The sequence below is a fragment of the Ochotona curzoniae genome, unplaced genomic scaffold (assembly GCF_017591425.1).
Source record: "Ochotona curzoniae isolate NIBS_2020 unplaced genomic scaffold, NIBS_Ocur_1.0 scaffold_2453, whole genome shotgun sequence".
Lineage (NCBI taxonomy): Eukaryota > Metazoa > Chordata > Mammalia > Lagomorpha > Ochotonidae > Ochotona > Ochotona curzoniae.
This window is the reverse complement of record NW_024467094.1, coordinates 9,459,175-9,476,019: the sequence shown is the minus strand read 5'-3', so window position 1 is coordinate 9,476,019 and position 16,845 is coordinate 9,459,175. Positions and strand designations below refer to the sequence as shown.

General features: G+C 51.0%; 2 protein-coding genes across 2 annotated transcripts; one reads left to right on the top strand and one right to left on the bottom strand.

Annotated features, from left to right (window-relative positions):
• The first annotated feature begins 6,996 nt into the window (after positions 1 to 6,996).
• MED31 (mediator complex subunit 31) lies at positions 6,997 to 13,895 on the top strand. Its single transcript, XM_041001030.1, has 4 exons — positions 6,997 to 7,113; positions 8,041 to 8,118; positions 8,329 to 8,425; positions 13,550 to 13,895. Exons 1-4 carry the CDS (start codon positions 7,083 to 7,085, stop codon positions 13,737 to 13,739), a joined length of 396 nt encoding a protein of 131 aa, XP_040856964.1. The 5' UTR covers positions 6,997 to 7,082; the 3' UTR covers positions 13,740 to 13,895.
• Positions 13,896 to 14,719: 824 nt separating this feature from the next.
• On the bottom strand, positions 14,720 to 16,735 carry TXNDC17 (thioredoxin domain containing 17). The gene is made up of 4 exons (XM_041001031.1): positions 16,519 to 16,735; positions 15,826 to 15,907; positions 15,398 to 15,473; positions 14,720 to 14,886 (listed from the first exon to the last, which is right to left on the bottom strand). Exons 1-4 carry the CDS (start codon positions 16,661 to 16,663, stop codon positions 14,818 to 14,820), a joined length of 372 nt encoding a protein of 123 aa, XP_040856965.1. The 5' UTR covers positions 16,664 to 16,735; the 3' UTR covers positions 14,720 to 14,817.
• Positions 16,736 to 16,845: the final 110 nt, after the last annotated feature.

Here is a 16,845-nt window from a genome sequence, read left to right as displayed (position 1 = left end):
CCCAGCTCTCAGCGGGCCCCCCGCCTTGCTTTTTCTCTCTCCTTCCCTTCAAAAAAAAAAAGCAAGCCATAACTTTGAGAATATTCTTCAAGCTTTTATTTATTTCTTATTGTAAAGGCAAATAGAGAGGGAGAGACAGAAACAGACCTTCCATCTGTTCGCTCACTTCCCAGATGGCTGCAGCAGCCAGAACTGAGCCAATCTGAAGCCAGGAAACAGGAGCTTCTTCCAGGTCCTCCCACATGAGTACAGGATCCCAACACTTAGGCCGTCCTCCACTGTTTTTCCAGGTCATAAGCAGGGAGCTGGATGGGAAGTAAAGCAGCTGGGACACGAACTGGTGCCCACATGGGATGCCACACGCTTGGGGGTAGAGGATTAAGCCACTGCACAGGGCCCAAGAATATTCTTATAATGCAGATAAAAGAGAACCTGTATTCAGAATATTTAGAGGACAAAAATCACACAAAGACAAAGGAAAACCCATGGAGGACTGGAAATGGCAATTCATAGAAAAGGCCACCTCCCTGGGTCGTCAGCACATCCAAAGATGCTCTGGACCCCTGGGCAGCGGCAAGGCCAGGGACTGGCAATGCTGAACCTCAGAAACCAGAGGAGGAGCCCGGAAGAGCTGAGGTTCAGCGCCCCCTGAGAAGGGGCCCAGCTGGGGCTGATGTTCTGGTGTGAGATGCAATCAGACCTGTCCCTGCAGAAGTTAGGAAACTGCTCAGTGGATTCTACCCCCACTAAGGGAAGGTGTTGCAGGTGGTCAAGTGAGGGACTGCTGGGGAGTGGGCTTGTGGGCACCCCAGGAACAAGGGATCCCCAAAGCACAGACAAGAAGGGGAAATGCCCACTCCTCCCTGCTGGAAGCTTCAGCTGTCCCTGTTGCACACATTGACTCAACATGGAGTCAGACGGCAAAGCACACACTTACTAGGTTTGAGCATAGAAGGGAGACTGGGAGGCAAAGGCCAGTATGGTCATTGTCACCAATGGACTAATTTGTAGTCTTTACTCTGGAACTTGGAGCATCATTCCTGCCGCAGTGGATGCAATCAGCCAATGAGTGTTGATATCGGGACGTCCATAGCCCTAGCCCAATTCCCTTAGCACAGTGCAGCTATTCTTCACAGACACAGAGACACCCTTGTTCGCTCCTCAGAGAGAGAAAGCTGCAGTGGTCACTCTATTCATCTCGGAGCTATGATAATTACTCTGTGAACTTGGTCACGGTACCATCTGAATATGCTGACTGTAAAGCTTATCTCCGACATGTAATCGGGAGGAGGCCACCAGCTGGGGTGTGGCGACAGTGGCTGTATTCGCTCTCTCACCTTGAAGTGGTAGAGTTGAGATTGATGGGAGGAAAGGCAGAGGTAAAGGCTGGGTCAGGTGGACAAGGCTCAAACACTTGTGTTAGCCATCCTGGGACAGAAGTAACCGAAAGAGTAGAATAACAGGAATTCCAGAAACTCTAAATGAGAATTTGAGTGAAACACTCTGCCGGTTCTTGGTTCCTTCTCCAGCGTGTGTGGTCTGGAAAAAGAATTCTGCCAGTGGTATTCTTCCAAGTATTGGCGAAACAATTGCCAGTAAGCACATATGATAAATACTGTGAGTGCGCTCACTTCGAATACCAATGAGAGGGTTCTGAGAATGAGTGCTAACTCCTTCCTCAGGCGGATTCTTACTTCTCTAGAGGTTTTCAAACCAATCTGCTTGGCGGTAACTGAAGAGAAGTTACAACAGCTGTCCAGAACGATACACCCATGGGCTGATCAGACGGAGGCGTGAAGGCTTGGCTGGGCACAGAGGGACAGCGCTGCTCCTCGCTCCTTACTGCACCCACGCTGTGCCCAGCACGCTAGGACAGGAGTGGGCATTTGGTCTTGGGATGCTCACACTCCTCTTGGGAATGCCTGGATGGGAGTCCTGCTTCCGTTCCCGATCTCAGCTTCTTGTGAGTGTGCACCCTGGGGAGTCGCAGGGGATGGTTCAAGGAGTCGGCTCTGCTGTGAGCAACCTGTGCTGAGTTTCTGGCTTGCTAACTTTGGCCTGGCTCAGCCTGAGGACCCATGAGGTTGAACTAGGCTATGGGAGCTATTGCTGGCTCTTGCTGTTTCCCTAACAACAACAACAACAAAAAAAGGATTTAACAAAGTAATGATATTATTAATATAAAGAATTTAGGTATTTATTTGAAAGGGAAGGGAACACAGAGGAAAAAGATAATCTTCCGTCCTCTGGCTCACTTCCCAAATGGCCTCCACTCTCAGGGCGGAGCCAGGCTGAATCTTGAAGCCAGGAGTGAGGACTTTTCATCTGGAGCTTCCACCCTGGGCCCTCTGCTTCCCCAGGTGCATTAGGCGGGAGCTGGATCAGAAGTGGAGAAGCTGAGATCTAACCGGTGTCCATTTGGGATGCTGGCGCTGCTGGCAGAGACAACACCACCAGCCGTCACTCAGAGTAATTGTTTTTTTTAAGACTTATTTTTTATTGTAAAGGAAAGGTTACAGAGAGAAGGAGGGACTGAAAGAAAAATTTTCTATCTACTGGTTCACTCTTCAAGTAGCTGCCAGAGCTGAGCTGATCCAAAGCCAAGACCTAAGAGCTTCTTCTGGGTCTCTCACTTGAGTGAAGGGTCCCAAGGCGTTGAGCCATCCTCTACTGCTTTCCCAGGCCACAGGCAGGGAGCTGGAAGGGAAGTGGAGCAGCCAGGATACAAAACTGGTGCTCATATGGGATCCTGGCAGCTGCAAGGCAAGGACTTTAGCCACTAGGCCACTGCATGGGGCCCATAACAGTAATTTTTAAAGTGTTCTATAACACATCACAGATACACCAGCACCATGTTCCTTTGGGGCTTCCAAAAAGGGCCCATGGGAGAAGGATGGCACACAGACCTAGTGACCACCAGAGCTTACGCAGCAGGCACGTTAATTATGACCAACAGGCCTTCTTTAACAGACGGCATAATTGTGAAGCTGTGCAATCCCGTGTGTAGAACCAGCACGTCTTACAAACATAATCACATCTTCTGCCTTCCTGACACCTTCTTGCTGCTTACGCAGCTCTCTGGCTTTCAGCTTTGAAAAACGAATGCATGAAATAGGAACAAGTCTATGGAACACACTCCTCACGAAATAGAGCAAAGACAAAGAAAAGAAGCTACCAGGATTCTGTTCCCTTCCTAGGGGAAAAAAAAAACCATCAAGAAACCAGGTGTTGGGCTTTTCCAGCACATCATTAGAACCAGTCTTCCAGGTACTATTCAGGACAGCTGGGGCCAACGCTGTGGCATAGCAGGCTAAGCCTCCATGACACCAGCACCTCCACTTCCAATCCAGCTCCCTGCTTACGCCCTGCGAGGGTTACAAAGGTCCTCGTGCCGCTGCACCAACATGGGAGTTCTGGAAGAAGCTTCTGGCTCTTCATTTCAGGTCAGCTCAGTTCTGGTGGTTGCGGCCATTCAGGGAGTGGACCAGAGGATGGACGAGCTCTCTCTGTGCCTCCCCTTCTCTCTGTGTCCTTCAAATAAAAATAAGACTTTTTTTTTTAAAGGATGACAGAGCATTTATTTAATACAGAGACGTATGGAAGGATTTAAGCAAGCTGCTAACAGTTTTTCCCCCCAGAGGATAGGAATGGAAAGGAATAAGGATAAGTTATTGACTCACTTCATGAAGTATATATTACTTTCATAACAAAAACATGAAGAAGATAAACTGCCACAGTAACTCTGAATCACTTTTTCAAACACCAAGGAAGACAACGTTGGTACATAATGCACACCACTTGTAATGTTAAAAACAGCGAATGATCTCAGCAAAGACTGAAATTCCAACAGCTAGTGATTGGATTGTAGCAGAAATTTTACGAGGCAGATGAATTTGGTATCTGCGATTTTAATAGTTTCTCTTGGCCAGAGCTCCTACGCCAGAGGATGGTCCAGGGCATGTCCCTGCAATTACATGAAGAAACACGAGCGTGAACTTGGCCCAGGGCCTGGAAATAGCAAGGCGCCTACTCACAGTTAGGGGCTTGCACAATCATTTACAGTTGGACCCCTATGTTCCGCTGGGGTAAACCAACCACTGGAAAAGGCAAAGCGTCATTCTCCTCTGTGTCCACCAGAGGGCAGTAGTTGGTGCCAGGAGCAGGTCCCAGGCTTCACCAGACTCCAACTTGGCAGCTGTTCACACCCCTCAGTGGGGTTCCAGGCTTGGTGCTACTGATGTTCTATGTTGAGGGGGGATGGGTGCTGCACACTGTTGGGCATTGAGTGGTCCCCTTGTACCAAACAATGTCTGTAAACATGGTCAAGTATCCCCTGGAGCACAATCCACCACCACTCCAACACACACACACCTCAAGTGAGGACAGCTGTCCCACACTGGCACACAAGTCAGAGGGTATTTTAGAAATGTGAAGCACAGGCCCACTGCAGTAGCCTAGTGGCTAAAGTCCTTGCCTTGCATCCGCCGGGATCCCGTAAGGATCTTAAAATTCTATTTATTTATTTATTTATTTTTTGGAAACTCAGGTTTGCAGGAAGGAAAGAAACAAAAAAGGTTATCTTCCATTCACTGGTTCATTCCCTAAGTGGCTGCAACGGCCGGCCAGAACTGAGCTAATCTGAAGCCAGGAGCCAGGGGCCTGCTTCAGGCCTCCCACGCGGGTGCAGGGTCCCAAGGCCCCCTGGATCATTCTCAACTGCGTTCCCAGGCCACAAGCAGGGGCTGGAAGTGGAGCAGCTGGGATATGAGCAGGTGCCTGTTGGGGACACTGACCATTTCCTGCCCTGTGATTGGCCCTTTGCCCTGATTGGTGTGCCTTGGTTCTCTTTAAGCTGATTGGACAAGTTTGACAGATAAGCGGGGGCTTGGCGGGGGAGGGGCTGGAGCGTAACGGTCTTAACGGTGATAACGGTCATAGCGGTCACAACGGTCATAACGGACACAACGGAAGATCGGAATAAAGCGCCTTGGAGACTCTCTCCAGTGTCGGGTGATTTCTTCCGCGGGACGGGAGGACCCCTGATAGGTGCCCATTAGGGATGCCAGTGCTTGTAGGCAGATAATCAGCTTGCTAAGTCCCAGCTGTTTTCATTCCCTGCCTAACACACTGTGCTCTGCATCTCACATGAGACTCCAGGCAGTGTCGTCTCTCCTTGAACGTCCCCAGCTGGCTCCCATCCATCCTTTGCCCCCACAAGTGTGCCCTCCTGAGACCTGCGTATGGTGCCAAGTTTCCACACAGATCTCAGAGCAAACGTGACCTGCTCGGCCAGGTCTTCCCTGCCCATCCATTACCTTGAGTGTCATTACCACCGCACTCAACCACGCAGCGGCTCGTTCGTGCCCTCCCGGTACTCCTCACAAAGTCCTCCGGCCCTGCTCCTTGTCGCGGCAGGCAGGCTCCGAGTAGAGCACGGTGCAGGGACTCAGCAAGTATCCCCCTCACCCCCTCCTGCACCGCCTCCTTTCACAGCCCCTCAGGGATGATTTCAGATCTTTCTTTTTATTGGAAAGGCAGATTTACAGTGTTGCACCCACTACAGAATGTTACATTCATCAGTAATGGTCACAAAAAGGGTTCACTACAAGGAGAGGCTGGGCCACCAACTGGCTGGGCCTAACACGCGTTAACGGAGTGCGGCCCCCAGCAGTGCTTTTAGTTTTTATAGGGGCAGTTTACAACAACCTCAACGGGGCAATTTACAATAGCTTGTAAGGTGAGGGAGGAAAGTGGGACAGCCCATGCCTGACTCTTCTGTGGTCCAGCAGTTAAAGTAACCAGACTCCAGCCTTGAAGCCACCGTGAAATAACCAGACTCTGGCCTTGGAGCCAACTGTGGGTTAATCAGGTTTGAAGCTTGATTCATGGCAATTGAGGTCCATTGGTACTTCGGCCGTTTGGCCTGCGGGCTTGCAGTTTCTTAGCTAAACAATTACCAAAGCAAAAAATATTGCAGTTAGCAATGAGCCATGTTTACTCCATTTTGATTTCAACTCTGCAACAGGTCTTCCATCCTTTGGCTCACTCCCCAAGTGGCCAGAGCTGAGCTGATGCAAAGTTCGGAGCCAGGAGCCTCTTCCAGGTCTCCCATGCTGGTACAGGTGGGCTTTGGGCCATCCTTGACTGCTTTCCCTGGGCAAGCATGGAGCTGGATGGGAAGTGAGGCAGCCAGGACATGAACCAGCACCCATATGGAATTCCATAATCAATTAAAATGTGTAAGTTTGTCGGTGTTTTCCGCACTGTGGGATCACTCAGTGGGGCTCGATCTCCGTTTGGGTCAGGTTCCCAGTCAGAGGTCTTTGCAGGGCTGTGGATCCCCACATGCACCTGGCTCAGAGATCTGCTCTGTTCGCTCACCAACCCAGTGGACACAGGCAGTATGTTGGCTGGGCGTCCAGGTCATGGGGCCGCAAGTCCCACTGGTCAGTAAGTGTGCAGTCTAGGACCTGCACCTGGCCGCTTCTTACACTGATTTACATACTGCCTGCAGGACCCCCGAGAACCCCCGGTGCCCGCAGCCACAGGCTGGCTGCAAGCAAGCCATGCTGGTCGGGCCAGTCCCACGGAAGGCCTGTCCTGGTGTCGCCCTCCTCAGCAGGGACGTCAGGGCGCTGTGAGAGCCTCCCTACAGGTGTAGGAAGGAATGGGTCAAAGTCAGGACACGGTGATGCAGTGTCCGCGGCGGGCCGAGGCATCCCCCTCAGACCCGGGGGCGAGATGGCCGCCCTTCCAACCTGGGACCGAGGTGACCCCCTCTAACCCAGGGACGAGGCATCCCCCTCAGACCCGGGACCGAGGTGACCCCCTCTAACCCAGGGACGAGGCATCCCCCTCAGACCCGGGACCGAGGTGACTCCCTCTAACCCAGGGACGAGCCATCTCCCTAAGACCCGGGGCGCCAGCACCGCCCAAGAAGGCGGGGCCTCCCTGCTCCGCGGCGCCCGCCCCGGCATCCCACACTGCCTCGGGAGCGGAAGCGGAAGCGGGGGCCGAGGCTTCCGGAGCCGCCTAAGCCCAGTCGGGCAGATTTCTCTGGGAAGTTGGCTTCTGAGGTTGTGATGGCCGCGGCCGCCGTCGCCATGGAGACAGGCAAGCGGCTCAGGCAGCCGGTCCTTCGCGGGTTCGGGGCTCCCGGTCCTGGGGTGGAGTTGGGAGCGGGCAGTGGGGGGCAGCTAGGCGGCCTCCCCGAGTCGGGAGGGTCCGCGCTGGTTTTTCTCCTCCACCCGGTGAGGACTTGGGTGTTAGCCCGCGTTCTCCTCGCGCGTTCTGCTCCTGCACGCCGCCGACCAGCTCGGGGGCTGTTGTCCTGCCCCGGCGCATCCGAGGCTTCCCTGGTGGTTAAAATCTAAGCAGGCCCAACCCTGGCCTCTACCCTGTCCTGCAGGTGGGAGATTTCCTGTCCCTGGAATTCCTGTTACCTTGCATCTCTCTCTGTCTCCCTCTTCTCCGCCCCTCCCTCTTTTAATTTTTTTTTTTTAATTTGAAAGGCAGATGTACATTGAAAAGGAGATAAAGATACTGCATCTACTGGTTCGCTCCTCAAATGGCCACAAATGGCCAGAGCTGGACCAATCCGAAGCCAGAAGCCAGGAGTCAGGAGCTTCTTCTGGGTCTCCCATATGGGTGCAGGGTCCCAAGGCTTTGGGTCGTCCTCGACTGCTTTCCCAGGCCACAGGCAGGGAACTGGATGGGAAGTGGAGCAGCCAGGACATGAACCAGCGCCCGTATAGGATCCTGGAGCGTGAAGGGGGAAGATTAGTCAGTTGAGCCGCGGTATGGGGCCCTGCATGTTGTCTGTTGGCTACTGGGAGGATTACAAACTTGTCTGAGTTGGGGTTCAGCTCTTAGCTCCGTAGTGCAGGCTTGCTTCTGCCCCGCTGAGTTAAGGAGAACCCTCCACCCCCACCTGTTAGAGCAGAGTGGCAGCAGTCATGGGGTCCCTGACTGCCGGTCCTCCCTGCACATCCACGGACAGTGACCTTCATGCTGGGTAATGCTCCCTGTGTTCTCTTTCAGATGATGCTGCGAATCGACTTCGGTTTCAGTTGGAGTTGGAATTTGTGCAGTGTCTAGCCAACCCAAACTACCTGAATTGTAAGTTGCTGGACCCCTGTTAGCTACGAACAGCAGGACTGCAGTTCATAATTGTATCCAGTTCTAAAACTTCTTAACGGCACAGAATTGTCCCCAATGTTGGTGTGTAGACACAGTTGTGCAGGCTGAGCCTACTGTTTTGAGTCTGGTGTGTGATGGTGGCATTCTGAAGATTGGTTTGACTTGAGGACTTTTTTTTATGCCTTTCAGTTCTTGCCCAAAGAGGTTACTTCAAGGACAAAGCTTTTGTTAATTATCTTAAGTACTTGCTGTACTGGAAAGAACCAGAATATGCCAAGTATCTGAAGTAAGTTTCGTTTTTGTGGTACTAAGTATGTGCAAGTTTCATTAAAGTCCGAAACACTGACGTATGACATACTTCATAGTTTTACACTGGTGCAGATGTGTTTTTGTTTAGTCTTTGCCCTTTGGCTTGTCATCAGCTGTGTCTAGTTGGCATGTCATTACTCCCGGGTCACCTCCTCTTCAGCTCTGGCCTACCTCCCCCAAAGAGAAAAGAGTAGCATGCTCTCCTACAGGGAAGCCAGCTTACTGCCTTGAAAATGTGTGTCAGAACCTGCCACTTTGTCCTTCACACCTTGAACGGCCTGGGCCTCCAGGCACATTGAAAGGCAGTGTGTGGCCTTGAACCCAAGCCCCCGGTGGGTCTCCCCGTGGGACCCACACCAGTCTTTCCTAACCTCGACTTCCTGCTCCGCTCCCCTCGCCTCACTGGGTCTGTAACCTGAAGGAAGCTAGTCTGTCGAGACAGTATTGTAACCTTGGCCTGAGAAAGCCAGAGCGCACAGAAAGGAGGACTTGCCAGGACCAGGCTTTGGAGTTTTCTGGAAGTAACCGTGTCTTAGAGCTGCAGCTTGTTGCTGACCTGCAGTGACGCTACCTACGAGGCACACTCTTGAGGGTCTGGGAAAAGCCGGAGCCACAACCGGACCCCTTATTTCTAGAAGCGGCTGCTTCTGTACTCTTTCTCCGCTGCTTTTTTCCCAAAGGTCTTAACTTTTCTCTGCTGCTTTTCTCCCCGTTTTCTCCTCGTAGGCCTTACTGCTTTTGTACTCCTCTCTGCTGCTTTTCCCCATTCTTGTCCCTGTACTTTTCTCTCCGTAGTTACTGCTTTTGTAACCCCTCTCTGCTTTTTCTCCCCTTACGCCTTAGCTTTTCTCCCCGAAGATCTTAGCTTTTCTACCCGTCTGCTGCCCCGTTCTTCTCATTCCATCCACCGTTCTTCTCCTTGTCCTTCTTAGAGCTTTTAGCAGCTGCTTTTATACCGTTCTCACCAATCACTTTTCCCCGTAGATCCACTTGGCACTACCTGATAGGCCAGTAGCAATGACATAATCAGAGCAAGGGCATCAGCCCATCCCTGTGGCTTCCTATTTATCTGCTGGCGAAACCAACCCTGCCTCCTGTCCCAGGGCCAGCCGCCATCCTGCAATGGCCTTTCCTATTCCTGGGAGCAGCTCAGGCACCCCGCTCCCCACATCAGCTGTTGTAGCTAAATGCTTTACATCCTTGAGCTGAAAAACCAAAACCAAACCACCACACACACACGCACCTTTTTATACATATGCTGGCACTTCAAAAAAAGTCTCGGAAAGTAGGTCTAAAAGATGCTTGTATTGGCACAAAACTTTTTTTGAAGTCAGGCTTGAGAGGATCTTTAGAAAGTTCATGGAAAAGTTTTTATTATACAAGAGCTATGCATAGATATAGAACTTTTTGTAACCCAGTAAGCTTATTTTTTTAATTCAATTTTTCCACAGATTTTTTGAACTGCCTTTGTGGGTATATGTGAATTTTTACTTTCATATTGTTCAAGAGATACTTTAATTGGAAGGTCAATTAAAGTTTCAAGAAGCATATGGTGATTACAAAGCTAATCCCTCTTGGTGATAAAAATAAAAGTTAAACTTATGCCTTTGTATTAACCAGATGGTTAATAGCAATGGTGAAGCTTTTTCAAGACTAATTATTTTATTTGAAAGGGAGAGAGAGAGAAAAAATATCCCATCTGATGTTGAAATGCCCAGGGCAGGTGGGGCTGGGACAGACCAGAAGTCAGGAGTCAGAAGCTTGTTCTGCATCTCCCAGCTGGGTGGCAGACCTGCACCTGCCAGGTCCCCAGGCGCACCCTGGCAGGCGGCTGGAGCTGCAGGGAGAGCTGAGGCTTCAACAAGCTAGGCCCTCCAGTGTAGGATACAGGCCTCCCAAATCACATAGCAACCACTAGGTCGCACACCTGCCCAAGTCTAATTTGTGTCCGAGTAAGGATGCAGGAAGCATCTTTCTAAATGTCCTTTCTTGCAGGACTCTTCATAAACAATGCTTTATTCATTTCATCATGCAGATAAACGAGAGTGCACCGTTGTGTATAGGCAGTCTTACATCTCGGGATTGGAAACCTGAGCCACCATCAAGTTCCGCCTCACAGGCTGGCAAAAAAAGTGGTCAGCAAAGCTGTAGCTTTAACCTGGTCTTGGTTCTGTTTCCAGATGAACCCAAAAGCAGCCCAGGCTGTCTTCAAGGCTCCTCCAGCTGCGCCAAGAGGCTGCAGATGAACTCCCTGTTGAACATTTCATTGTTCGCCGTGGGTTTTTAGGTTTGGTTTAATAATTGTGAGCATTGGAAGATGGGAAGGGTTTCTGTAAGAGTCAAGATTTGCAGCTTCTCTTTAAAGTCTGAGGGGTCTGAGGGCTTGCTTCTGCAGGGGCTGTAAGCAGCTGGCCCTGCTGGGCTTTTCCTTTTCCTGGCCTTTCTCAGAGCCAGGACAGGCAGCTGGCACAGCTTGTCTGTGGGATTTTGTTTTGACTATACCCGTTTTTCCAGTGCCCGGCTGCCAGACATCTCATTACTCAGGCAGTTGTAGCTCTTGCAATTGAGCCAGCTACTGTGTGGACAGGGTGTAGTCGACCAAATGGCATTGGGTCTTCTATTAGTTCAACCTAAAGATGATGCTTTTCTGTGTGTGTGAGAGGGTGGGGCTGGGGATTACACGGACATGCTAGGAGCTTTATGCCAGCAAATACTCTTCAGTTCTTTTGGTGTTCGTATCTTATTTTCTTAAAAATGCAGAACTTTTCCTTTTGGCACTGCTTCTATTTCCTCTGATTTTCAGCCTGTCAGAGAATGTCCTGTCTTGTCGTCTTGTAGATTCTGAACACTGCTTTCTGTTTTACAGTGAAAGAGGTCCCATTGAATGTCTGAGGTCCACCTGCTGACTCAGTGCTCCCTGAGACCATTCTTTTTTTTTTTTTTTTTAAGTTGTAACTGTGCCTTTTTTTTTTTTTTTTTTTTAATTTTTATTACAAAGTCAGATATACAGAGAGGAGAGACAGCGAGGAAGATCTTCCGTCCGATGATTCATGCCCCAAGTGAGCGCAATGACCGATGCTGAGCCAATCTGAAGCCAGGAGCCAGAGGCTTCTTCCAGGTCTCCCACGTGGGTGCAGGGTGCCAAGGCTTTGGACCGTCCTCGACTGCTTTCCCAGGCCACAAGCAGGGAGCTGGACGGGAAGTGGAGCTGCCAGGATTAGAACCGGCGCCCATATGGGATCCTGGCACATTCAAGGCGAGGACTCTTGCCACTAGGCCACGCCGCCGGGCCCCCTGAGAGCATTCTTTGGTTGTCACACTTAGAATGAAGGACTACACTGTCTTAACCACAGTGCTATGAAAACGAGTTAGGGCAGCTGTGAACAGGGCAGAGCCATCTAGGCTGTTGGCAGTGGTTACAGGCAGCTGTGTTTTTGGAGTGCAGCTGGCAAACCTTCAGCACGCTGGGAGGACAGGGCAGCGTGCTGTCAGGCACTGCTGTGATGTCTTCACACCACCGAGCAGTGAGGTTTCTGGCAGAGCTTGTTCGCAAGGCAGGACTCGGGATGTGCTCAACATGCAGGGTCAGACTCTGCCTTGAAGTAACCAGTGTGCACGTGTGCCACACCTCACACGTGTGCATGGCACCTGGGCAGTTTTGGCTGTGTACTTCCCACCTGATGAGTCACTTCCATTTTACTTTGATTTGAAATCATTTCATTTACAAAAATAGCTGGAAGAATGAAGAGAATTCCAGCGTATTCTTCATCAAAGTGTCACAAATGTTAACTAAGGTGTAACCACAGTACACTGAGTGATCAGATCACAGCATTGTGAAGCTGTTCTGTAACCTGCAGACCTCATGCAGGCTCGGCCAGCTGTCCCTCGGTGGCCACTGGACTCACTGCGGCATTGTGCTGTCATCTCTTCGTCTCCTTCTTAAGTTCCTGGTCCTTAGTCGTCTTCTTTTTTAATGGCATGACACAGAAGTGACACTGTGTCCTTGAGATGCCAGGAGTCCCCTGAAAGTCTCCCATTGAACATGCATTTGATTCCTTGGTTGAGGTAGCGCTTTCCTAGTTTCTCCATATTGTTACTGTTTTGCCTTAGATGTCTAGTATCTTATGGGGAAACATTTTGAGGCCATGCAAATGTTCTGTTAAGTAAACTCTTAACTTTCCAATTTTAGCATGTGCTCAAGAAACTTGCTGGAGACACTATGATTTTCTGATTCCATCACTACCTTTCAGTTGGACGTATTGTAGGGAACAGCATTCCCCTTTACCCCTGAGTGTACACTCCTGTGTCCCTCCCCACCCCACCCCAGCCCGCGTGGCTCTTCCAGATTCAGCCATTGAGAGCACTTTCAAATTGACCTGAAGTACTTTGGTCATGGCGTGTCAGGGTTGACACCACCTTCCTTTGGTGCCACAGGACCTCCCGGGCAGACACCAGCAGTGGAGTCAGCCACTCTTCTGTAGTGTTCTTTCTTTCAGGCACTTTGGCAAAGCCAGGGGCAGGTGTCTGCGTGTGTTTATGTATATACATACACGTGGTCTGTTCACCCATCCTTGTATATACGAGAACTTCTGGTCCCTGGATTTGGCTCCGTCTGTCCATTGGCATGTCTGCACATTAGAGTATATGTTAACCTCAGAATTACTGAATCCCTCTGGAAAACTAGAGTATACTCTATGCATGGTTCCTTTGGCAAATAGCTAATTTAAAAGGAGTGTTTTGATCACTACTGACAGAAAACCAAGAAGTGGCTGACAACCCAACATGTAATTAGCAGTCATTGGAATAATCGAAGACGACTATTTGCTTTGTCTCCAGGTTGACTCTGCTTACCAGTGACTGTGTTTCGTGGTCTCAGGCGAGCTGTTTAATCCTTCTAAACTTTGGTTTTCTGTTTTGAAGTTACTTTGTACTTTCTTTAGATGGCTAGCTTTTTTGGTCTGCTACACTACCAAAGCATAGGTCACATTAGTTAGGTTCATAGGCACGGTAGTCTGCACGGTCATGGTAGGTGGGTGACTGCATTGAAATTTCATGTTCTTGAAGCTCTTTCTTGATCATTTACTTATAAACTTATACCCAGGTACCCTCAGTGTTTACACATGTTAGAACTCCTCCAATACGAACACTTCCGAAAGGAGCTGGTGAACGCTCAGTGCGCCAAGTTTATTGACGAGCAGCAAATCCTACACTGGCAGCACTACTCTCGGAAGCGGATGCGCCTGCAGCAAGCCCTGGCCGAGCAGCAGCAGCAGAACACGTCAGGAAAGTGAGGCGCCTCAAACAGGCCAGACTCTTGGACATGTATATAATGTATTTGTTTTGCACAGTGTACCTACCTCTGTCATGGCAGCACCTACGAGGTTCAGTGTGCCGTTAATCCAGCTTTTTATTGTAATAGAGAATTTCTATTAAACCAGCTTGTTCTACTTTGGTTTCCCTGTGTTTTTATTAGCTTCTCACATCTTCAACTGAATACACATGGGAAATGCGACGCCTTGGGGCTGAAGGAAGCAGAAGGACATGGAGGGTACAGACGCCAGCTTGGTCTTGGGAAGTCCACCTGCTGGAGCCTTGCTGTCTTTCACACGGGCTGCTTCCTGACAGGAGGGGACTGGACTCAGTGCTCTCTCCCAGCATGGAATGCAGCAGAGCACACGCGCATCAACTCCTGCTCTGCAACTCGGCTGGGTCAGTGTTCAGGAAGAAGTCTGGTGAACCACAGCCTGGACTCTCTGTCTTAAAACTACAACAGCCCTGGAGCCTCCCAGCCCCGGACTCCCGCTCTGCTCCTGAGGGAGTTAGCTGCTTCCTGGCATTCTAAAGAAGCAGGTTTGGGAACTTGCCTATGGTCATGCTGCAGGACCCTCCCACTCACGTGGTTCCTCTGCTCCAAGAACCAAACCACCTGAAGCCGGCTGAGACCGGGCAGGGCTTGTGTGCCCTGCAGCATTGGTTTGTAAGCTCAGCTTCCCGCAGCCAAAGGCGGGGTGTTGAAGGTGATGTACTGCTTCGTAAATCCACAGAATCTAACCTAACAAGATCTGTATTCCTGTAACAGAGCTTTGGCCGTTGTTGGCTACGCTCTGGGGGACATTAGGTATTTGTGCCCTAATAACATTTCCTCTAGCTGCCACTCCAAAGGCTTACTTTGTTTCTAAAAAAATTTTCCCATGTTACCAGCACACAGAAGGTTCATGAATATTTTAATAGTATTTTCTGATATTGAGACACCCACTGATTTTTTTTTTTCAGTACTTGTTCACTGCTAACAATGAATACAATGCAAGCATGCCTTTATCATTTCTTTTATAACCGTAGTGAATCGGGACACAGTTGCCACATCAAATGTTAGTCTTCAGACAGCAGCATCTCCACCAGGCTGGCCTCCAGGCACTCGGATTCCACCAACTTCTGAGGCTGCAAAAGTACAATCAGGTATTAGGCCTGCTGCAAACCGTGGGAGGAGTGGCGTTCTGCCCCGACTGACCCAGGGAAGCCAACCCGTCGCAACAAGTCTTATGAACAAGACAAGTCAGTAAAAATACTTGGCTTGCGGGGATTGAGGCAGGAGCCCGCCAGCTGCTTCCTGTCACACCTTTAATCCAGAACCCCTGAGGCGCGAGATACCCTTTCTTTTCCACTAGAATTGCGGATTAAACCAGAAATAACCACTGATGCGCTTGTGCTAAGTATGAGTCAAGCCAACTTTCTGACTTGAGTCTTCAGAGAAAAGCAAGCTAAAAACCACGAAAAAGACCAAATACTTAGATACTTGCATTGTTTAGTTCACTGAGGGCCAGCCAAGTTGTTAATATGCCCTAAACAATGTGATGTTTGAGGCAAAAAAAATCATCTTTTTCTAGTGTGCCTGCAGAGCAGATTAAAGAGGTGTGCGCAACAGCCCCCTGCCATTGAAGGAAATACTCACTGTTCCATATTTAAGGAGCGTAGGCACTGCCGTTATCTTCAGCTTTTTCCTAAACTCATTATTGGGATCTTTCCAACTATTCCAAAAAGAAAAACAGGACCATGAAAAACTTTACTTTTGTCCATAGTCTATAAATCCCTACACTTAGTCTTTGAACAGTCATTAAAAAAAAAAAATAAAAGCACCCTTGTAGTCTTTTAACTTACCAAATGCCCCTTGCAACAAATGAATGCATTTTCACTTAAAGTCATGACTAAGAAACTGGCCGGGAAGCCAGTTAAGTCTTGAACTCACACCACCCCAAGTTCATCAAATTGCCCTTTAAGTGTCTGAATGTGCTTTTTTATTTCCTCTGTAACAGCTCCCCTTGGCCGAGCCCCTCGGGGCCTCTCTGGCCACCTCCCCCCGCCACGTCCAACGCCACTTACTAAGGTCTGTCTCCCACTTGGCAGTAGATGAACACACACCCTTTCGTAGCGTGCTTCAGCGCCTCCTGCACGACTGGCTCAGCTTTTATAAAGTTAACATAAAGTAATTAATGGCACACGAACTCCCAACTCCGCAACTCTCCGCTGTCCCCCACCCCCTGTGTAACCAAGCACTCAGACTTTGACCCCAAGTCAGCCAGTGAACTGAAGTCAACCAAGTCGGGAGGAGGCCCGGGATCCCGAGGGCCCCCCAAAATGGGTGGAAGGCTGTAGTAAAAGAACTGGACTCCAAGAGGATCTGGGGGGAGGCAGGACGGTGCACAGGGGACCGAGGGGAGCCCGGGGAGGGAGGGGAGCACGGGGGAAGGAAGGGGAGCCCGAGGGGGCAGGAAGGGAACTGGGTGGGGGGAAGGAGGAGAGCCCGGGATGGAGGGGAGCCCGGGGGGGAAGGAGGGGAGCCCGGGGGAAGGAGGGGAGCCCGGGGAAGGAGGGGAGCACGGGGAAGAGGGGAAGGAAGGGAGTCCGGGAGGAGGGGAGCCTGGGATGGAAGGGACATCTCGGGGGAAGGAGGGGAGCCCGGGGGAAGGAGGGGAGCCCCGGGAAGGACGAGGAGCTCGGGATGGAGGGTTCCCGGCCGCGCCCCCGCCGCCTCCCCGGCCCGCGCGCCGGCTGCAGCCCCGGGCGCACCCTCACCCTTGACACAATCGGGACACCAGCTCTTCCCTTCGGCGTCCTTAGACCCAGAGAAATAGGCGAAAACGGTCTTGTCCTTGTGCTCCTCCACGGCCCGGTTGAACTCCTCGAAGCCAGAAACGCGCACAACCTCGCAGTCGGCCATCGGGCGAGCGCGGAGCCGGACGTGGCTCTAGTGGCCGGGCCCGCGGCCCACAAGAGGCGGGGCGGGGCGGCTTCCGGGGGCGGGGCCGGGGCGGGGCCAGCGCGGGGCGGGGTGGGGCGGCTTCCGGGTGGTCGAGGGGCGGGACCAGCGCGGGGTGGCTTCCGGGTGGGCGGGCGTGGGGC

What these genes read in the sequence shown, in the direction of transcription:
- MED31 (XM_041001030.1), top strand. Translation starts at nt 7,083, where the DNA reads ATGGCCGCGGCCGCCGTCGCCATGGAGACAG. An exon ending in CGCCGTCGCCATGGAGACAG is followed by an intron (nt 7,114 to 8,040) that starts GCAAGCGGCTCA and finishes GTTCTCTTTCAG; the next exon opens with ATGATGCTGCGAATCGACTT. An exon ending in CAACCCAAACTACCTGAATT is followed by an intron (nt 8,119 to 8,328) that starts GTAAGTTGCTGG and finishes TATGCCTTTCAG; the next exon opens with TTCTTGCCCAAAGAGGTTAC.
- TXNDC17 (XM_041001031.1), bottom strand. Translation starts at nt 16,663, where the DNA reads ATGGCCGACTGCGAGGTTGTGCGCGTTTCTGGCTTCGAGGAGTTCAAC. An exon ending in GTGTCCCGATTGTGTCAAGG is followed by an intron (nt 15,908 to 16,518) that starts GTGAGGGTGCGC and finishes ACTTTATAAAAG; the next exon opens with CTGAGCCAGTCGTGCAGGAG. An exon ending in CGCTCCTTAAATATGGAACA is followed by an intron (nt 14,887 to 15,397) that starts GTGAGTATTTCC and finishes GTACTTTTGCAG; the next exon opens with CCTCAGAAGTTGGTGGAATC.